Source organism: Pezoporus flaviventris, unplaced genomic scaffold, assembly GCF_033815535.1.
Source record: "Pezoporus flaviventris isolate CSIRO_AGI_PZ_B2104156 unplaced genomic scaffold, CSIRO_AGI_Pfla_v1 ptg000070l, whole genome shotgun sequence".
Taxonomy (NCBI): domain Eukaryota; kingdom Metazoa; phylum Chordata; class Aves; order Psittaciformes; family Psittacidae; genus Pezoporus; species Pezoporus flaviventris.
In genome coordinates this window covers 159,754-182,559 of record NW_026892618.1, presented here as the reverse complement: position 1 = coordinate 182,559, position 22,806 = coordinate 159,754, and the positions used below count along the sequence as shown (strand labels likewise).

General features: G+C 46.7%; 1 protein-coding gene across 5 annotated transcripts in view; it reads right to left on the bottom strand.

Moving 5' to 3' along the window:
- WNT7B (Wnt family member 7B) overlaps positions 1-11,306 on the bottom strand; it is a 96,421-nt gene extending 85,115 nt beyond the window's left edge. Inside the window, exon 1 of one of the 5 annotated variants that reach the window (XM_061472015.1) lies at positions 10,589-11,306. In XM_061472015.1, the coding sequence (XP_061327999.1) occupies positions 10,589-10,659 (71 nt within the window). In that variant the 5' untranslated portion in view covers positions 10,660-11,306. Of the gene's footprint in view, positions 1-3,134; positions 3,280-3,470; positions 3,671-3,735; positions 4,370-10,588 lie in introns of those variants that run through there. The other 4 variants (XM_061472014.1, XM_061472017.1, XM_061472018.1 and 1 more) reach the window with 4 other exon arrangements.
- Positions 11,307-22,806: the final 11,500 nt, after the last annotated feature.

Sequence of the window (22,806 nt, the reverse complement as noted above, 5' to 3'; positions counted from 1 at the left end):
TGCTGCTATTCCTACGTACACACTCTCTTACGAGTTATTCCTGATTGCATTATAGCAAATAACTGAATTAACTCTATGTACCCACAGATAATCCCTGAAATAAGCTTCTTAAGAACCAACTCTCACGTTGCTGTTGAATACATCTAACCCTAAAGAAGATGACCAGTGAAAGGAGTACACAAATGGAAAGTTAGACTAGCACCATCTTCTTCAGAAGAAGCTAAATCTGTCTATGTGTACAGACACATAGATACTCAAAAGATGCACTGCAAGAAATGGTGCCAGACAGTGTTAGACATAATCCTGGGTTTTAGACATTTATACTAATTACATTGATACTATTGAATGTCAGTTTTATACTTTAAATATGTAATTGGATTACCAAAATATGTCCAGAGCATTAAAATGCATCAGTCATCCTACTACGAGCTATTCTAGCTGCCATCAGTTCTCTGTTTCAGAAAGTCGGACACCAATTATTCCTGGTTGAAAAAGCTTTTACATTTTTACAGATGTTAATAGGCAAGCCGAAGAAGATCACTTCATCAGATAGCAAACTTACAATACCAAAATAAATTTTATAAAGGAGTTGGTTCTTTAAGCTGATTTTGAATACAGTCTGCAATAACTTGACTTTCTTCCCCGCACAAAACACTGAGGCCCCAGTGCCTTTTTCATTCTGAAAATGAAATTTCATTTCATCATTGTCTTTTTCGCCCTGAAAATCCCTTTTCAGCACGAGAGGATTTATGCTTTCCAGCTTTTCTAGTGGAATAGACGAGCTGCATCGTGCTCGCCCCACCGAACACACATCGGGAGAGACAGAACACGAACGGATACCCCGCTCTCCGTTCTCTCCTGCTCTACTTAACTGCCCCGGTAGTTGCGTCTTTATCCCTAAAGGACCAACAACTCCGAAGCCGAGGATTTGTTCCCACAGCCAGAAGACGATAGAGATCTCGGGCAAAATTAACATAACCATTGACAGTCCACGAGAGCTCACTAAATAACAGCTTGGGAAGCATCCTCCCCTCCAGAGAGAGCGCGGGTAGCAGAAACAGACACCAGAAGATAATACTCGAACAGGCTTTAATCTTCAAAAGCTACCATTAGTAAGCCAGAGAAGTATATTTACCCACAAGATAAACACCACAAGTTCGCTAGGCTACTATCCATTAAGCACTGAAATAACTCCTCTTTTAACTTTCAACCGGGAGCAAGGCGAAGCATCGCGGCGCGCCCGGCTCTCCCCTCAGCGGCTCCCCGCTTGCAGGGGAGAAAAGCGGGGTCACGGCTGAGGTGCAACAAGCAGGCCAGGGGGTGGCATGGAGGGGGAGCAGGGAGCAGGGAAAGGAGGCCGGACAGTCTCTCTCCGGGGAGGCAACCAGCTCCCTCCCTCCGGGGTGATGGATGGAGGGAGGGATGGATGGATGGAGAGAGGGAGGTGCGCGTTGCTTTGGGGCTCCGCTTTGTTGTTTTTCACCTCCTGATCCCTTTCCCTTCTGCTCTGCTGGACTGCAATAGCCGCCTCGGCTCCCGCTCCCTGGGTCCAGCTCCAAGTGACCCGCCGCTGAGGGGATGATGAACCAGGGATAGCACCGGGAAAGGCGAGGGAGCGTTATTTATCCTCAACGACTTCTCATTGTCGCGGGGCAGCGTTCAAAAGATCCCCAAGCAGCCCGCTCTAAATAAAGCAAGCATTGCTTCCCTTGTATTTCCCCTCAGCAGTCGCCTTAGTATTATTATTATACTTCTATAGCTTTTGCTTTCGGACCTTATAATTATGTCACACAGCAAGGGAAACCGCTAGCATCCCAGCATCTGGTGTGCGGTTTAAAACTTTTGTTTTAAGATTTGCACTATTTATAGAAGGAAAACTTGGTAGGATAGTAATTTCCTACGGGTTTGAGAAAAATATGGCTACGCTTATATTAAAAAGGGTGTATTTATTTATTTATTACGACTCCTTTCTCCTGTTAAAAAAAAAAAAAAGAAAAAAGCACCGCAATTTTTTTACAAGCTATTGGTCACCTACCAGCAGACATAATCCAGCCTGTGAGTAGAAACAGGCAGCTCTGGCTGAATTAAACCTAACGGGCTTACATAAACCAAGAGCCTTCAAAAATCGGTAGCCAAGGCATGTGCATTTCATTAAGAATTAAGAATGTAAAAATAGGCTTTTAGTTTCTTTTCATGGGTGTGTTTATTCCTACTTTTCTTCCATAGCGGTGGGTTATATTTTTCCGTAGCCCACGGAAAATACACACACAGGAGCACACGCACACGTGCTTGTTTATGTGCATGTGCTCCGTGCATGTATACAGGTGTAAAAGGTATTATATATATAATATATATACATATACATAAATCCACATGCAGTTTAGGGGCAGAAGTTCAAATTTTACACCCTCCGGGGTGCCATAAAGCCTGACCTCAGCACGGGGGTGGAGGACAAGGGAGATCCGCCTGGCCCCGACATGCGAGGCAGGGGATACAGAGGAGGGTTTTCCTCGTCCTCGACCAAAGCTCTCCCGGGCCAAGGGGAGCCGCTCTGCCACGGCCCCCTGGCAGCCGGACCCGGACCCGACCTCCCCGCTGCCACCCCCAGAGTTTCCCCGCACCCGATCCCCGAGTCCCTGACCGGAGGAGCACGGCTTGCCCCTGCGCTGGGGGGTTGCCCAAGGGAGGGAGAGGGCTCCCCCTTTTAAACCGGCTCCACCGGCCGCAGGACCTGTCGCCCCCCTCGCCCTCCTCTTCCCACGCCTTCCCCGAAGCTCGGACAGGTCTTTCTCAGGGTGAGGAAGAGCAGAAAACCGGGAAAGCTGCCCACCACCCCCTCCGGGCTTCGGCGAGAATCCCCGGCCGGTACCGGCTTCCCCCGGCACCGCGGCTGGAGAACGGCGGGGACCCCGGTCCGCTACCCCTCCACCCCCTAACGCGGCGCCCGGCAGAGACAGAGATATGCCGGGTAACCGGCAGGAGCAGGGCGGCGGGCACTCTCTCCGCAGCCCGCACAGACTAACCCAGCCGCTCCTTATCCACCGCAATGTTAGATACAGATATAGATATTAAAAAAAAAGAGAGCGAAACTCCTTGCAGTCCCACCCACCGACTCTCATTTCCCCCACCCCTACCTCCACCCCCTTCCTCACAAGGAAAAGGTCCTGGAGCCAGCTCTAACTGCGGGACTGGAGATCCCTCCGGAGCGAAAGCAGCCGGCTAGCAAAGAGCCTCCGCCGCCGAGGGCTCGCCCGCCGCCGGCTGCAGCGGCCCCGAGCTCCTCGGGATCTCCGCGCAGAAACACACTTCCCCCCGACGAGCGCGAAGCGATGCCCATCTCCGGTTTGGCAGGAGGAGGAGTCGGGGTCGGAGTCCCCAGGGGAGACGCCGGCCGCTCCGTGCCCCGCCGCCCAGCCGCCCTCCAAGGTGCGCCGCCCCGGCCGCGCCGGCGGGGCAGCCCCGGGAGTTACCTGGCGCTGTGCACTTTCCCCCGGCAGCCTCCGACCGGCAGCGCCAGCACCGCCGCCAGCACAGCAGCAGCAGCAGCACCTCCTCCTCCGCCGCCACAGCCACCACCATCCTCACCACCACGCACTTCACGGAGCTGCCGCCCGTGCTGGCTTCTCCCAGCTCCCTCTTGCTCGCTTTGCGCATTGCCCTTAGGTAGCTGCTAGCGGGGTCATTGCAAACAGTATTTTGTAAAAATAAAAAAAAAAAAAAATCTGGATCACTTACAGGTAACTCCCACTGGTAAGGATGAGGAAAATCTGAGGGTAATACACTGAGAGTAACACACTGCGAGATGAAAAAAGGATCATGGCTGAATCCCGTTTACACTCTTGGAGTTCGCTTCCTTGGTTATTCCTTCCTGGGCCCCCCCTGGTCGTAATTCCCCACCCTTTTTGGTGTCTGCTGTGGCTTGAATCTGAGTTGGAATCCAGTCCCTTGGGCTTGGGGGGGCTTTGTCTGTTTGTTTGTTTGTTTGTTTGTATTGATGTGTCTAGTATTCCCCTGGTGCTAATGCTGCTCCCTGTGCAGAGTGTGTGCTGCTGCTGCGGCTCTCGCTGCTGCTGCTGCCTCTGGGCTCCTGCCTGTCATGTCTCAGTGGTTGGAAGTTGTTACAGTGGGTTCTCGTGTTGGAATGAGGATGGTTTAAGGGATTTGGATGGCAGAAAGTGCCTCTCTCTCTCTCTCTCCCTCTCTCTACAACTCTCCTGAGACTCGGGGCTGCCATTGGGCAGTCAGACACTGCAATCCGCCTACTTTTTTCTCTCCCTCTCCTTTTTTTTTAAAGGGGAGGATGACAATGGAGAGACACTGATCCTGCCCGGGCTGCTATGGGTCCACGCTCCCTGGTTGAGCCCTCGCTGCACGCCTCGCTCCCCAGGCTCTCCTCTCCCCCACCACAGGGCATTTTTAAGCTCGCTCCCGCGTCTGCCGTGAGGGGTATATCCCGAAGGCGTTGGCAGCTCCCTCCCTGCTCCGGTCTCGGTGAATTATTTTATTATGGGCGGCTGCCCCAGGTCCCCTGAAGAGTTCCACCGTCCCTTCAGCCTCAGCAGGGATCTGCTTCTCCTTGTCCCCGCTGGTGAAAATTAAATTCCGGTTTAGGGGAAAAAAAAAAAATAGGCAAAAACCCCAAAAAAGGCTCACATGTTGTCGTATTCCGCCTGAGTGAGAAATAAAAACATGCACACTCGTAGCTTCCTGGCGAGGTTGGATTTCGCGTGAGAGAAGGGGAGGGAAAGGACTGGTATGAAGCAGCCGGGGTAGGAGGGGAGCGGGGGGCTCCCGGCCCCCCGCACTTCTCACTGCTCCCGCAAGAAGAGCTTTCATCTGTTCTCTTCCCTCTCCCTCTCTGCTTCCTGAGAAGATGCCGGTCCGAAGAGCCGCTTCCCGGCAGGTCAGTTGCCTCGCCCCGCCGCTCCTCGAGGCCAAGGGATGCTCGACCCTCCCCACTTCGGCGGACGGAAGCCCTTCGCCCCGTTTAGCCCAACCGTGCATGAGACAGTCGCTCTTGCTCTTTGCTTCTTCGGGAGATTGCCCCCTTTTTTTTGGGGGGGGGGGGAGGAAAAACAAAAAATAGGCGGTTTAGAGGTGGGGGAGACGGTGGAAAGACGTGCGCTGCGGGGGGGCAGGGTTAGGGCTTGAAAGCGAACCCAGAAAGAGAAACGTGAGCCGCAGATAATTTAACACAAATGCAGCCGACATCAGCGAGAACCAGGCTCCGAGTTCTCCTCTGTCCGTAGCGTTTGTAAATGTTCGCCTCAGGTTAATTGCCTAATGACTGAAGGAGTTTTCCTGTCCAAGTGTTCTTCCAAATATCCTGGGAACACCTCCTCGGTTAGCCAGTCCCAGCACAGGGGTGCAGCAGCCTCCTTGACACAACGAAATATTCCCTCAGATGGAACGGGAATTGCAGAACCGGTGTAAAAACGTTGTCTGCCTCCCAGCATGCGATAAAAATCTTCTCGGGGTTTGGTGTCATTTAACCACCCTCATCTACGAGTCCAGCACAGACCCTGGAGCAGTCGAAGTCCTTTAGAAAACTGCTAATCTCGATTAACAAAGGACGGCAGATTAAGCCTTTCAACAGTCATTGTAATCACAGAATCGTCTTACTTATAATTCTCTAAGATTCTAAAATCGTTGTATTTATACTTCTGTAAGTGTATGTGTGCATGTATATGTAAACTGAAATGTTCTGTAATGCCCGTTCTCCCTCTGAGGCACGCAGGCTTGGGGCTGGGGCAGCTTCTCTGAACGGGAACTAGGATAACGGTGTAGCCGCTTTTAATGTTTTATTTCTAGCATTTGTTCGGCTCCGGATATGTATTGAAATATACATCTGCTTTTAAAGAGGTGTCTGGGGGAAAGAAGACAAAAAAAAATTTAATCGTCAAAATGCAAAGTAAATGCTGGAGCTGGAAATCTTCGAACCGGTGCTATCAGAGTTAGACCCAGTCCAGTTGAAACAAAGACAATTTACCCATCTCCACAGTTCTGGGATCGAAGCTGGTTTTATCCACAGCTTAGCTGTGTAGAGAGAGGAAATCTGTAAATACAAAACCAATTGTGCTGTTTCTTTTCGGGAAGTTAAATTTCATTCTAAAACCACGGGCCAGTTATTAGTCGAAAAATTATTAATGATGATGATGATAGAAATAACCTGATAAATTCCGTCTAAATGGGTTCTATATGTATGTCAGCCGGGGATAGTGAGAAGTGCACTTGTTTTGTTGATTGAAGCCGAATATATTCCTGTCAATAAAATGATGTGGCACTGGAGGAGGGGGTGTTGTCGGTGACACCTAATACGGGCGTTTCGGCAGCTGTCGTTCCTTCTTCCACAAACACTTGTATTTGGGACAAAATAGGGGCAGAACGGCACTAGAATGGTTGCTGACACCATATTCGGGCAGATGAAGCAGAGCAGGCACGAATAAAGAATTTCTTTTCTTTTTTTTTTTTTTTTTTTCCTCTCTCTCTCTTATCTGTCCATTCCCAGCTGCGGTTTCCTTTTTACCCCAAACCTGGAGAGTGTTCGGCACAAGAGCACGTCGGAAGCCAGTGAGGGCTTTTGAAGGTCTGCCCGGTTAGCAACCCACTGGAATCCGTTCTGCTTTAAATCGCGTATTTCTTGTACCTCCCCAAGCAGCAAGTCTAGTGCCGGGGTAAAGAAGGAGGAGAAGGATGAGTTTCCTAACGTGAGCGGAGGTCTGCTTGACGGCGAGGGCGAGGAGTGACGGCGGTAGCAGCACAAAGGAGGGTGCCCGTGGAAGAGCCGGAGAGCATGTCATTCCGCCATGGAGATGGCGCCAGGCAACCCTGGTACCTCAGCTGCTCTGTACGGGGCTCCGAGCGTAAATCCCGCGGGTTTCCTTGCGGGGGCCTCGCCGGAGCTCCTGGTGCTGCACGTGGTGTCCGCCGTCGAGGCTGCGCCCCAGCCGCTGCCGGCCTCTGGGCCGGGGTAACCAGAGGGAACGAGCTCACGGGCTCCCTGCGGCTGGACAGCCCTGGAGATGGGAGAGAGGCGCGGGATTTCGTTGGCGTTTGTTGCAAACGCCGCAAAGCCAATGCGAGCTTCGCCGTAGGGGAGAGAAGCTGGGTCGGCTGGGCCGTTCCCCGTTGCAGCGACCCTGGGAGTCCTGGGAGGGAGCAGTGTGCTGCGGACAACCTGGGCCGGAATGCCCAAAGGGGTGCCGGCACCTTTCTTTGCTCCCTTCGGGCAGCGCCAGCTCCCGCCGCTTGAATCTCTCGAACCGCACCTTGAACTCCCGCCCGACGGGGATGGGAGTCAATCCGGCCTCCCGGCCCGGCTATCTCACTTCTTCCCCTCCAGAGAAGATGAAGAGGAAACGGGTGGGTTTTGCCCCAACAGCCGAGATCCGGGCACTGCCAGCGGCTCCGTCTTGCCGAAGGTCACATCACTTATCCTCAGAGCTTCCGCTGTGATTTGCATCTGTGGTACAGCTGTGGTTTTTAACTTCAGACGTGTTTATGAAGTAAATAGGAGACGAGGGCTCTGCGATGTTCGCAGGGAACATTTCTGTTTCGATCCTTCTGCTAGCCGAGGTCAGTATTGGATGCGATCTATTTTCGCAAGGGAATACATGGAGCCATCAGTGTTGCAGCCGCTTTACGCTTCGATGCCTGGACGGAAACGTCATCGACAGAAACATCAAGAGATGCTTCACCTCACTCCTCTCTCTCCAGGAAACTTGGGATAGGAAATAGAAGTGGGAACAACGGGAATTCCCTGAGAGGAAGGACTACCTGAGAGGGATCTTGCTCTCTCCTCCTAACTGGATATAGCGGAAGCCGCTATACGGTCCCCTGCTATGTCACCCCCGCCCCGTCCGACAACTGGGTGAATTCTTACGCACTGCGTTATTTTCTCTCCCCCCTCGGTCTCATGTTTGCCACTGGAAGTGGAGCTTTTAGCACGTTTTATTAAGATAGGAACACGTGCTCCGCAGCAAAGAAAAACTAAAAGAAAAACCACAAACAACAAAGATCTTCCAAGTGTAAGCTCCTTGCTACCGCAGGCACAGCGGCTCTTTCCTTCATGCTGCAAAATAAACCTAATGCACTGGAAGACAAACTATGTTTTATCTGACTTCATCTCCCCCCTCTCTTTTCTATGCAGAGAGCTCACTAGGAAAGGTATCATTACATTCAAAGGATATGGTTTCAACAAAATGGTAGTTCCAGTGGCTGATGAAAGAGGAAATAATTGCATCCCACATGCCTAGCCTAGAAGTAGCCCTGGACCTCCGAGCAATTTTCTCTCCTATTGTTCAGAGAAAGTGAAGTATCCTCATCGCGTTACAGGCATGGTGATAGATCTGATAGGGTTTCTGTAAGGGCTTTTATTGCTTCTGCTGTCCACTCAGTTTTACTTCCAGGCTCAGACCAACGGCATTCTTGCGATTTTTGCTCTGAATCCCCTTCTAAAATAGCTACAAGCAATTTCGAAAAGAGATCTGCCTTCCAGACTCTAACATGTGCCCAATCTTCTGTTCCCTTTGAAAATAAAACCGCACTGAAAGCCAATAGCAATATCATTACCCTAATTTTGGAAAGCGTTTTCTTTGAGCCCGCCTGCCTCACTGTGAGGGATGTGTTGTACAAAGTCCCAGCTATTGAAGCAGATGGGGTGCCCAGTCATCGCTTCGTTTATGGATACACAGCCTCACCAGATTCACTTCTCATCTAAACCCCTGTCAATCTGAGCCTAGAAGATGCCAGAGCCCATCGCTGACGACCACAACTCCGACAAAGGGCGGTGCAGGTATTCGGCCCAGACGGGATCAGAGCACGGAGAGCATCCTCCTGTCTCTATCAGGCAGGATCTGGGGCTACCCCCGGCCATGCTCGACGGCAGGGGCAGGGTGGTCTCGGGCCCCGCACCGGGGCAGGGCAGGGGGCAGCGCGGAGAGCGTCCCCCGCCCTCCCTCCGCTCATCTTCCGCGGGTTCTCCGCGGCGGCATCTGTGGCAGTGGGGCGGACAGAGACCCGGGCCATAAATTAAATAAATAAATAAATAGGCAAACAAGCACAGGGATGCACGGCTGCTGCCCGCCGAGCAACCTGCTGCGGACCCTCCGCTAGGCAGCCCGTGGCTTTCACTGGTGCCTGCAACCGCAGTAGCCCTGTCCTTGCTGCTCACAGCTGGGAGAGCTCCGGGGGTGGGGAATGCACAGACCCTTTTTGCTCACCCCCGAGGAGCCTGATTTAATCCCCCCTCGGTGTAACCTTAATCCCAAACTCTGGCGTGCTCCCTCTCACAGCTTCCCTCCCCCTGCAGCCCCCTCCTCCTCCTCTCCGCCTCTGCTGGGGCTGTTGACAGCGGGGACGGGACTGTTCCGAGGCCATCCCCGCCGCGCATCGATCGTGCCCGGAGCAGTTCCCGCGGCGGCGGCGGGGAGTGCAGGGCCAGGCGGGCAGCTCCTCGCTTGCCGCTGCCCTCCCGCTCCGGGACGGGATGGGACGCTGTGCCGTTGTGACGGCTGGCCCGTCCCTCCGGGAATTGCCCCCCTGCTCTCCCGCCTTTGGGGGCTGCCCTTCTGCTCCCCCCTCCTCCACTTATTGATTTCAAGGAGGGAAGGGAGCGTTTCTTTGGATTGCAACTCACCTTATGCATTCTTGATCATTATAAAAAAAAAAAAAAATCCCGCAGCTATGCAAAGACAAGAGCTTTAAAGAGTTTGTAGCTCGACAGGTAAGGACTCGGCTGAGGCTCAGGAATGTGGAAATTCAACTCAAGTCAGCCTACTGCGACGAGCAATATTAATAAGGGCATACAGGTACGGGGGGAGAGGCAGAGAGGGAGAAACCTGGCAACTGAAATAACAGAGTGAGCTCGGTTGCTGCCATCGAAGGCCGAGGAAAGAGCCGCGGGCTCCAGGGGAGCCCCGCTGCCGGCCGTCCCCGGGCAGCGGGCCGGGGGGGGGCCTTCGGGGGAGCCCGCCCGGCCTCCCGGGCGCGCCAGCGCGGAGGCAGCCGGACCAGTTGTCAAGCTAATTTCAACACGTCCGCGTGATGGATAGAAACGCAAATTGTGTCTAGGCCTGCATAAACCAAATCCCCGAGTGCAGGTTCAGAGCAGGGATTCCCCTCCTCCCGCCCCTTTCGCCTTTTTAATACTTAAGCTCTGCTCTATTGTCCCAGCAGCAGCGGCTGAGTTAACTCTGTCAGGCTGCCTTTTTTTTTTTTTTTAACGGAGGGTACTGTACGCCAGAGATAATATTTAAGTTCGCTTAAGCAGTACAAAAGAAAAGGATCCGTCATCACCCGCCACCGGCTCTCTCCAGGCTCGGCGCTGCCGGAGCGCCCTACCGCCGGGCACCGGGCTGCCCCGGGGCCGGGGTGGGGGGCACAGCCGAGCTCCGGGGGCTGCCACCGCCTGGGCACCCGGGAAAGGGGGGAGACAGACAGAGAGGAACAGTCACCTTCTCTCTTTCCTTCCATCCTTCCTTCCTTCCTTTCTTTCTTTCGATTTTCCTTTTCTTTGCAATATTTTGTCCACAACTCCGTAATAACGTGACCCAAAAGCCAAGGAGATTTGTCGTGCAGAAGAACTTACCCTAATTTGACATAGATGACTCCAAAGCATAGAAACACGTAGAAAATCCACTTGCGAAAGTTTCTGTGCATGATCTAGAGAATGGACTGAGCCATAAAAACTGCACGAAAAGCCGAACTGATCTTGTCGATTAAATCCCAGTCAGGAGTATTGCTGAAGCTACCCGGGAGCAGAGCCGGCCGAACTGTAAAAAATCAACACCGTGCAGATAAGCAGCTCTTCCCAGAGCCATGGTGAGCGAAACCGGCTCCAATATGAAGGCTCCAGAGGGAGGCAAAAATAGAAAGAGCTGCTCAAAATGGTAAAACAAAAACCCAAGACAGACAGTCTGAGGGAGAAAATGAGCAAGCACTGATCTTGATCAACTGCCTCATAGAGCCCTGAAGTTCAATGTGTTTTTACTTGTTCTGACTTCCCCAGGTAACACTACGTATCTTGCAATCTATGGCTCCAGGTAGGAGGATCTCTCTCTCTCCCTCTCTCTCTCTCTCCCCTGCTCTTCCCCCCACCCCGTATGTGTCAGGATCTAATACATATCTTATCTGTCCGTGTGTATGTGAGGGTGCGAGCTATGCGTGTGTTTGGGTTTCAGAAGGCATGTCCTTAAGCCTGAGTGTTGGGGAAAACACATGAAACGTATCCAGTAAGGGAAATAAAGGACTCGTCCTCTCAAACCGAAGCATTTTTTCATTTCCTCTAGCATGGTAACGCGGCTGGATTTGCAATGTATGGACTTCGAAAAAGAGATTGTTAAAACCTTTTTTTTTTTCTTTCTTCTTCTTCCCCCCCCCCCCCCCCTTTTCTTTCTCGTTTTCTTTTTTTCCTTTCTAATCAAAAAGAGGCAGCATTAACCCCTGTTTGCTTACAGCACCATAGCCTAACAGGCGGGGGTGCGTGTCAAGGCTCTTTGGCCGTCTGACCCTGCTGCTGTACACAAACGCCTGTCACTAAATTCGATTTAATTTTTCACAGCAAGAAAACATTCTTTCCCCTTTCAGATACACATATGCTTGGCTTTTAACACGAGTTTAGGATATTCAGTTTGCTGCTCTTAGAGACATTAATCGGCAAGACAAAACCTCACTTTGTGTTCAGACACTAAGTCAAGTGAGGCTTCCTTTCTGCTTTTCCTTTCTCTCTCTCTGTCTTTTACTTCTTTCTCTCTGTCTTTTCTTTCTTTGTCACTGATTTTTGAGCTGCTCAGTTTATTCCCGCATTCTGTGGAGTTATCTATTTAATTCTACTGCACAATGTGTGCCTGTCTGGAAGTATATGCCTGCATGCATATGCATGCTTAAATAGCACTCAAATACAGGTTTGTGGGCTGTGGTAAGTTATACAGAAATGGATAGACCCATGCACCTATGCCCTCTCATACACATACATTTATACGCATGTAAGCAACAGTAAGCATAGATAGCTCTAGGCATCTCTCAAGGAGAATCGGCTAAACACACACCAGTAAAGGCTGAAAGGAAAGCAGGCAGTGACAAGCAAGCAGAAGAGGCTGAGCACAGAACTTCATCGTAAAGTATCTATCCTGAGGGAGAAAACAAAGGATTTTTGAAAGCCTGGCCAGGCTGCTGTGGTTGAAGCGACGCAGTGTGAAATTTCAAGTAATTTTCAGACGACTCACACAGCCAACGTTGCCCGCACCTTGCCATCACCCACACAGCTCCCGAACACAGGGGCTCCTAGGGGCACCAAGCCTGTCCTTGGAAAGGGGGAGCAGAAGGACAGAGAAAGGCCCCGCTGTAGTGTACATGCAGAGTCCCCTGGGCCGGAGGGAGAGGGCCGAGCCTGCCCTCCTCCCGCCGCCCTCTTCACACCCCATCCCTGCTGATGGGGTTCACTCTGCCTTCCCCCCGCATTCCTCACGGCTTATTCCTTAATACTCAACGCTCTGGCTCTTGCAGCAGGCAAATAGTCCCTATCCAGACCGCTTCTGCTACATTTTCCCTAATACTTAACTATGAACAACCTGTCCTTTCAAAATGCAGGGGCTTCCCTTCACACTCTTATATCTAAATGGCCTTTTCCCTCCCTTTCACCCCCACTGACCCAATTCCAATCCCCCCTCACTCCACCCCACCATATTTGAAGGATTTTCATGTGAGATGAGGCCGTGTTTCCCTTTTGAAAAACCATTTTTCCAAGAGCCTCATAACTTCACCCGGAGCTGCCATCCAAACTCTTCGACCAACACCCAGAAGTGCACTCAAGATGCAGCACTCCCTCTTGGTTTTCCCCTCTTTTTTAAAGCCTTTTGAAGGCGAAGACCCCCCCGCTCCATCCTGCGAGCCCCAGAAGCCCAGGAGCGGGCGCTGCCCGCGGCCATGGCATACTCGGGGCAGTCACAGCTTCCGTCCAGCCCGGGCGGGCGGCGGCAGGGCTGAGGCGGCCTCGGTCGCGGGAGGCTCTGCCGCAGGCCCCGCAAACGGCAGCGGAGAGCGGGGCCGGGGCGGCCCCTGCGCCGTGCGAGACCGCGTCCTGCGGGGTAACACCGCCACCCAGGGGCGGCCGGCGGCGGCGACCGGGGCGAGGGGCAGCAGCGAGGACTCGTGGGGAGGGGTGGGGGGAAACGATGGCAGAGTCCTCCTTCCTGCTGGGCTGTGATGGAGCCGCAGCTCCCGAGCCCTGGCCTGGACCTGGTTTCCGGTGTGGAAACCGGCTTGAAGGGGCACGCTTCCCCTCCCTGTGAAGCTGTGCCGGTTTCTGTATAGGCACTGAACACTGGCTGGCCACGGGGATTAAGAGTGAGGGGCTCAGCAGCACACCTATTAGTTGTGAGAATTCTTCTTCAAAGACCACTTATATGTGTTCGTTTGTTTGCTTTTTTTTTCTCACAAAACCCGTGGAAGTAGGACTGCAGATTGCCTCCACCTCCTCAGTGACTGCATGCTAACCATCATGCTAGTGTGTCCTACTTGCCTCCTCTAACTAGTGAGTATTCCTCATGCCACCATGCAAACCCAAGAAGTTTTGACAACAGAAACTAAGCTAGTTTGCATATAAACTAGCTTGGAGATAAGCATCGTTTACAGGGCATAATATTTTTGTGGTTTTGACCCTACTCCACTGTTATCTGCAGCTAATTGATTTGGAGATGCTGGATTTTTGGGAAAATGAGAGAATTTCTTTCCTTCAAATATTGGTTTAACTCTTGCTGAAAGCTTAGGCTGAGGATAAGATTTCATGAAGCTTAATAATTCTGTGGTTTAAGAAAAAAATCCCCTGTAGAACATTAAAGTAGGTAATTCTCACATTAGCGTTCAGGAATTCATATAGACACTTTATAGGCAAAATATGTAAAGCTTGTTGAACTACTCTAAACAAATACTACCTTAGAAATGGTACAAAACTTCCTGCAAGTAAGGTAATTAATATTCATAAATACAAAAGCATTGTGAGTTGAAACCATCTGCTGAATGCTCTTGTAGTACACAACCATTACTTTTTACTCATCAAAAATAATTGTCATGGCAGGTGATATACTCAATTGAAAACTCAAGTAATTAATTTTTGCACCCATTGACCTTCTGCTGACAAAGCTTAACATTCACTCCTCTAAACCTGATGAAGGAAAATTCATCTAAACCACACTGCTGCCTGTTCCCCACCGCCTTTTGGTAAAATGGCTCCTGTGGCAAGATATTTCAAAGGCCTGTTGGACTTGATCTTCCCCAATCCACCACAAATGCATTTATTCCCACTCCAAGTGGAGAGGTTTTACCTGCACCAAGGGAGGAGAAGATCTTGAGAAGTCACCAGTGTACTGTGAATTTTTCTGACAGCTTAGCCAACAGGAGGTAACTCTTGGGTGCAGTAACTCAAGGGTAACTTTGGTGTCAGTTCCTTGAAAAAAAGGAAATGCAGGAACTAGATTCTCTGGCCAAGACAGGGGTATTGTTTTATTCCAGACTGCATGTCACCCATACTGTGCTGCAAGGGACGCAGTGCCATTAGTCCAACCCAAGTTACTACAGCTTGTAAGGCCTTACAGACCAGGGACTCTGTCCCACCAGGAGCAATCCCCACAGTATGAGGAGAGTTTTGCAGCTCACTGTAAAGCTCTGTAAATGGAAGTATGAGCAGTGCTGAAGGGGAAAGGAATTTTAAACTGTTGGTCACAACTCACATCATCTTCCCTGGAGCTTATTTCCAAGTGTAGTGTTAAAAATCAGAACAAATCCCGTGAAATTTCTGAGGAATGCAGACAGCAGGGATTCCTCTGCCACAGGCTACTTTACAATCCTTTCTCTTCTTTTTGTACTGCTCAGGTCAATCACAGGTAACTAGTAGGCTTGTTACAGGTCCCAGAAATCTTAACTATAGGGAAAATCCAGCTGCATTTATTGCAGCCAGCCACTGTCTGGCACTGTTGCTCCACGCAATTGTAGATGAAGGCTTCATCTAACACGAAGTGTGAAAATGTTCTTCATGGAAAATATGGAGAGCATAGTGGCTGAGAAAGAAAGAAAAGAATTAAAAGAAGAATGACTATAAGAAGCATACAAAAAGAGGTATCTCATAGCTGACCAGGATCTTACATACAATTTACACGTGTTCTTAACAAATGTCCGTTAACTATATACACTATTACTAATCTTTAATATTTTGTATGCATGTCACCAGGCCTTTGCACATGAAGTGTTTTCTTAAATTACTTCTTCTCATTTACCCAGCAGCTTCCTAGGCCTAAGATGTCCATTCTTTCTGAGAGACTATCAAACCCACCCTCTGCTTCTAGAGCTTTTTTTAAGACTCATGATGTCCTTCAGGGAGCTGATCCCAGACCCTGTTCTCAGTCATCTGGTCTTTGAGCTGTGATTCTGAAGAAGGGCATGAAACTCATCTCATAGGTGATTATGTTCTTGAGATACATCTGGCAAGGTGTCCAGCACAGAACTGATTAATGGCAATAAAAACTTTGCACCAATGTCAAGGTCTGAATCTGGTCTTATTTAGAAACTGAACTTTCCATTGCTCAGTATTACGCACAACAGCATTTGTCTACACCTTTGACTACCACTGGCTTTTATTTCAGTTCCTTTCCCATTTTTCATTCCCTCCCTGTTTCTCTTCCTCTTTTCCCCTCTCTCTTTTACATCTCATTCCCTGGAATATTTTCTGCTTCTCAGGGTATCTGTCTTCCTGCAATTCCTAAGCCTGCTAACATTTCATCAGTTTAACACCAAATTAGTTTAATAAGTAACATAGGTGTCCAGGCTCAGTTGCTTCACATGTTTCACATTGTTCAGATTAATCCTGGTTTGAAAATTTTTGTTTACTCTTTGCTTCATCGAAGCTGAGAGGCATTGTTCAAGCCACAGAAATGTAGAATTGCATATATTATACATGTCTGCAGTACCAGCACGAGATGGAACTAACAGACTTTCCCACTAATGCCCCCTTTGCTAAATAGATCTTTACTAGCTTTGTTGCACTGGACTTAATATAGTTTTAAATTCTTTATTCTTCATGAGCTGGCTTCTTACTCAACTGACTATGTTAGTCTGAAAGATGCAGAGGAAGGTTCAGCAGTTAAAATGGAACATGACTAAGAAATATAATGGCAAAAAAGGTTAAATACTCCAAATAAATTGGCACGTTGAATGTACATGTTGTATGAGAACTAATCCTTTTACTCTGCAGCGGTAGGAAATCTAGAATGATGGATTAACTGTGTCTTCTGGGCAGTATGCTTCAAGAAGAATATAGATCAACTGGAGGCAACCCAGAGGTGAACAACAGGAAGCTGAGTAGAAACATGATCCATGAAGAAAAGTTGAATCAGTTGTTCATTTTACAGAAACATAGACTGAGCAGAGAGAGGATAACAGTCTTCAAATGTGCAAAAACACATCGCAAAGATAGCAAGGTAAGGAATTGATGTACACAGACACGGGGGATAAATGAATTTGAGCAGCATTTAGACAAAATTAGTTTAAGAATTAGCAAAATCTTCCTCAGATTTAAGATCAGGTTAAATAAACATCTATAGAAATTTAGTAGTACAGGATCCTACTGCAGGCTACAAGCACCAAGGCTCCTTTTAGATATGATTTCATGAAGTGACCCATTTCATCTTGCAGTTACAAGTGCTCTCACTGGTCCTCACAAAGCAAATGTCTAATAAAAGAAGTCTTAGCACATTTCTAAAGTTCAGCAATTCAGGGACTGACCCCAGTGAACTGCTTTCATTCCACCCTTCAGGTAACACAGTGAGACAACTTCATTGAACCCAAGTCTGCTGCTTGCATAAGGTAACCCAAATGAATGCAAACTAAATATTGAGTTCAGCAAGGTTCATACCAGAATTAAGATAAAATAAATTTAGTCTAGAAATTTAATCTGTAATCAGCACCATCTTCTACTGTTGGTTTTGTGCTATTTAAAAAGGAATCTCTTTAATCACTTCTATTCTCTTTTTATAGAAGACATTGAAAAACCACAGACCACAACCATGGTTTTTTTTTTCCTTTCTGCTTTCTGAACTACATTTCCCAGAAATCTCAGGTCTTGAGTCAAAGTGCACATCCGTCTCTTGCTGTAACAGCTCTAGCTACCTGGTGCAGTCCCCTGTTAGAGAAACGTCCTGAAAGATGAAGAGTAAGTGCAGAAAACATATAATAGCATCTTTTTTTCCTTACATATCAAGAAAATATTCAACAGATTTCAGCAACCAGTAAGAAACTATAACAGCAGCAATAGGTTTGGGTCATATTATGTATATTGTAATTGAGTTTTAAACATTCATTTTTTTCCTCAGAATACCTCATTAAAAGACTTGACAATCATCTCTGCATAAAAATACAGGACTTTATAGGCCTTGTTTGCACTGAAGTTATTAATTTATCGTATACTGCTTACCATTTTGAGATAAATCTGTATGAATATGTGCCCTCCTGTCTGGAATCAAAGTATAATCTGTCAAATTTTTGTATGACATTTTTAAAAATTACTCTGATGATTCATATTTATATACACTTGACCATACATCATTGCCAGATTTTAAAAGCTAATTGCATGACTTCCAGTGCCTGATATTTTTAAATAACAAATGAGATGAGAACCTCTGGATTATTTTTTTTTTCCATACGTGTGAGATGCCAAGAAAAACTCCTAAATGTGATTTTTTTTCCCCTCCTCCCAGAAACTATGCCCTTCTAAGAAAAGAAAACACATCTAGAATTGCTATTTTTTAAATTATCCTGATTTTTTAAGTAAATCTAATAATGGGAGTGGGAGAAGGGAGAGTTCTGGCATTGGTTTTGAAAGCATAGGATTGATGATACTAATGTTGCCAAGCCAAACATAAGGACATTGGTTTGTTTAGCTTCCTGTCTCTTCCACCCAGCCATCATCAAGGACCATCTACTGCTCTTACCTAGGAGGGACAGCATTTCATTTAAAGGTACAGTAACAACAGTACTGAGATACACGTCCATTCATTAACCTACTTCTTAAGAGTTTTATCTATTTCTAGTGCCCTAAATCTAAAAAAAACCCTGCTCCATTAAAAAGGTTTTCAGGTGAAGAGATGCCTAGTGAGTAGTTTTATAAGGCTGTGTCCAGCAAAGTTTAACCTTCGTTCACACTTCATCTGTTCTACAAAACATCTGTCTCTTTTACAGTGACATTGTAATCTTTGCCTCTGTGTATCAGGTTTTGACTAACCTAGCTATGTTGCTGCACGGCAGTTATATGATGTAATTGCTTTGGATATATTAGCTTAGTTATACAGAAATGGCCAGACTTTGGAAATAATCCAGAAAGGTTTGCCCCTCTTTCCTTTACAGTTTTCAACGATTCATCAAATTATGTTGTTTGTGTCATGTCCTCCCCCAGGTCACTGAATTATAACGGGCACTTATCTACAAATCTTTCCTACATTTTCTTTCTATTACAATAAGCTTCTCTTTCATCAGGATTATCAGTGAAAGCTGCAGGATATTTTATCTGGCTGCAATTCAGCTTCATGTGGGGGTGCTCACATGCACCCTGCGGTATTTTGTGCAGTTATAAGCAATTTATGAGATGTTTAAAAGTGCATACTTTACTTTTCAGATTTAACTCTTTGCCTGAACCCAGTGTCTGATTAATCTCAGTGCAAGAGTTCTGTAGAGACCAGGGTCTAAATATTAAGTGGTATTGACTACCTCTGCTCTTTCATCACCTTCACTGGACCTGAAGGTTCTCAGCATATTTTCGGGGTGCAGCCCTACCAAACCTTACATGCATTATAAAAGATGTTTAAAAAGTTCTTCCCAAACCAAGGGCCCAAAAGGGCAGAAGCTTCCCCAGTATGCCTTTCTGGCATGACACCTGTACTGGAGTGATGACCTTTAAAGGTTCCTTCCAATCCAAACCATTCTAAGATCCTGTGACTATGCTGAAATCATCACATGGCCACCATAGCCCTTGTCTCTCCCCTCATACAGTGTGATCCCTGAAAGCTGCAAAGCATAAGGACAGGTTACCCAAGAAAAGATACAAAACAGATATTGCAAGACACTGGGCTGGCAGGTACTGTGCTTCTGTGATACCTATCATCCATGATGGCAAGACGTGTAAATCAAAGAGCAGAGATCAGTTATTTAATGACTTCAGCAAATGAAGTCTCCATGACCCTGCCTTAGTACAAAATCTTCAATTCTGTGAAGCTTCTAGAATCAGTTTATCTTTCTGCCTTTTTAAAAGAAGGAGGGAAACAAGTATAGGTACCATTGTGCTTGTACCTGTGCACCCGCATCTGTGCCTCCAAAAAAATGAAGAACTGGAGCATCTTTGGAGAAAGTATAAACAGTTCCTGTAGGATGGACAGGTTTCACACCAAGGCTATACATTAAAGTCTTTCAGCCCTTTCAGCCAGTGACTTTTTTGTACATTTTCCTACAAGGGTTAGCAAATTGGAGGCTAACATTAATAATGAATGCTACTTGTGCTAGTAGGAAACGGTGGGACAACATAATCAATGGAGATTTTTTAATGTAAAGAGTAGCTATGAAGTAGCTATGTTCACTCATAGGATCCTCAATGAAGAAAATGCTTCAACATAAATGTAACATATCACCAGGAAATATTTTGACATGTTTTCTATACACATGACAATGCATGTAAGCCAATGATAATTCTTCCTTTTTTACTGGCTATGTTCTGGTCTAGGTAGAGAATAAACATGGTCAAGAATCTGGGAATCCTGACTGCTAGATTGTCTCTTGCTTAGACAAGAGACATCCTCTTTGTCCTTCCCAAGCTGGCATCACAACACAGAATTGCCAGTTACCAAGCTTAAGTGATTAGTCCCCAACATCCTCCCAAATCCAGAGTAGAGCCCTGAAATCTTGTGAGGGGGATATTCCTCACCACTTCCTATTGTGTCTTCAGGGCTTCTGGATGCAGGGGAGTTTTATGTTGAGTAAATTACTCCTTCTAAAGTGATAAATAGCTTTTTTCACAGAATCATTATGGGCTTGTTTGTGTGCATGCCAGAGCTAACACAGACTTTTGCCTTTTGCTCTTTGATTGGTACAACAGGGATCTTTGAAACTATAGTTGATTGTTATGCTATTGTCTACTGAGCCTCCATGAGCTGTAAACTGAGAACATATTTATTGCTTTTACCAAACATAGTCCCTTGGCTAAATGTCTCCTTATTATACTTTTTTCACTGCCTACTTTTTCTTCTTTTAGAAAGTCACAGCTTGGTTTGATTCTAAAGGCAATGTCCCACTTTAACCACAGACATCTCTCACTATCAATGGAGCATGAAGGTAGAGGGGGGAAAACCCTCTTTTGGCTGACAGCTGTAGGTGTCCATTTACTTTTGGAAATTAAAAAACAAACAAACAAAAAACAACCAAAAGTAGGATGTGCCATTTTCTAGAAAGTTTCTTTTCAACTTCCCGGCATTGCATGGATGTTTTTCTTCTGTAATGAGGAAATCAAACCTTAATTGTCTGTCATTTGCTAGAATGGCATTATGTAAGCTCTTGTTAGATTGCCCTACTAGTAAATCTTACTTTTGGGTGTCATAATACAGAGCAATCTGTTTTCTGTAGCTATGGAAGAATTCAGTAGAGGACGGTAGTATCAAAGAGCTTTAAGGGTGGCTAGTATACCCACTTACACATTGATGAAGACTGTAGGAGGACAGAAAATGTAAGGTAGTAATTCCCAGAGACATTCACAAAGAACAGTGATAAAAGAAAAATGGTGTGCATAAGAACATCAGCAGACAATGAAAAGATGAGAGATTTATTAATTGGAACAGGAGTGAAGGAAAGAAAATATTTTGGAAACAAACTAAAGAGAAGCACTTCAGTAGACAGAACCATTGTATTAAAAATATTTGGGAAATACAGTATTTCTTTGATATTTTTAAGAATTTGTAACTCGACAACTATATTGTGAGAATAAAAATGAAAGCTGGGTTCAAGAGTGTAATTCCACAGCAAATGCAGTATTTTTGGAATCCACAAGACCCTCTGTCTGCCAGTAATTTCCTGGCTATAGCACCCTTTTTGAAATTAAAATCTGTTACCTCTCCTTCAGACTGGTGTGGCTTTTCTGATGGTCTTCCTTGTAGATGCTGACAGACCAACTCAGTTGTAATTGCTTTATATAGTTTGTCTGTCAAGGCATCCTGCTGAGAATGTAGCAAAATACAACCTTTACCCATGGAAATCAAACAGTTGGCAAGTGGGCGCCTTCTGTCTTTTAATTTTTGTCATAGGTTACTTCAGCAATTCATTGTTCATGGAGTTTGTCATGACATTAAGGAAATCTGACTACACACTGAATTTGGCATGCCGAGTGCTAGTCTTCACTGAATCACTGGCCTACTGAGTGACTTCATGTGAGTCATTTCCATCACTGGGCCTCCTGCCTCAGCAAGGAGATGGGGATATTCATGCTAATTCCTTCTCTATGTGCTTTGCTATCTACTCATAAGTAGTTCTATGAAAGACAGCAGTGGTATTATTAGTGAGGCAAAATCTAAACGGATGGCAGTAGATTTGGCTGATAATAAAAGAGGCAGTAAGAAAGCCAAAAGATATAAATATATCACTGTCTTTGGATGTTTGAGCCAGTTTTGCTGAATGGGAAATGCCAAAACTGTGAGCTAGACCTTTGTATTCATGGCTTGCAAAGAGCAACAGGGATGTTTTGATGTTATTACTGGCAAGACTTAACACTTTACTACATAAAGGACAGGGTATTGGCCACTCTTGCACAATTTGTAAATGAAGGCACTGCTACTGCTAAACCCAGGACAGCACTCCTTCAGAAGTAATCCATAGATAGTGAGCCTATCAGTTGTTGCTTCTTGTACGCAATATTGCTGCTGGTATTCTCACCTAAGAGGCCTTCTTTTCTTTATCTTGTTTGATTACTGATATGGATGAAAAACTAGGTCAGAAACAACTAAGGAGATCAGGCTTATCTTATTGAAGATACCATACGTATCTTATGAGATATACTGATACTCCCTGAATCACTCAGTCTGTTCAGGAAATTTTGTGAAAGTACACTGCTTCTGCTTTCAGTGGCCATTTCTACTCCCTTCATAAATATTGGATACTAAAATAATTATTTACTTATTTTTCCTAAGAGCACTGAAGTTTTGAGAGACTTGGAACTGGCTTCCTAGAGAGATGGCCAATGTCCCAAGCCTGTCAGTGTTCAAGAGGCATTTGGACAATCCCCAATTGTTCAAATTCGGATAATTTGGACATGCTTTAACTTTTGGTCAGCTCTGAAGTGGTCAGGCAGTTCAACTAGATGATCATTGGAGGTTACTTCTGACTCAAATAATATTAATTCTGTTACATTTTGTTCTGTTCCATTCTGTTTCTCAGTATGGAGTTTGTATGAAAAAATACTCTCTTTTTGCAGTTACTTAGAGAAAATGGAAGAGTAGATTGAGTCAGACTCAGTTCAGCCAAGATAATGGCAAAACTGGTATGTATATATATCTAAGAGGAAACAATTCAAGATGATAAAGGCATACCGTTGATGCTAAAAGACCCAGTGTGTTTGTTGCACTAAGCAGAAGATACTTAAAAAGAACCCCAAACATTAAACAAGATTTCTTGGACCTTAAGATATATGGAAAAAGCCTCGTTTTACTCTGGGCTCAATTCCAAATCACTGCTCTAAGAGTAAACTATTATTCACAGGTAAGAGCATGAGAATGGATACACAGGGATACA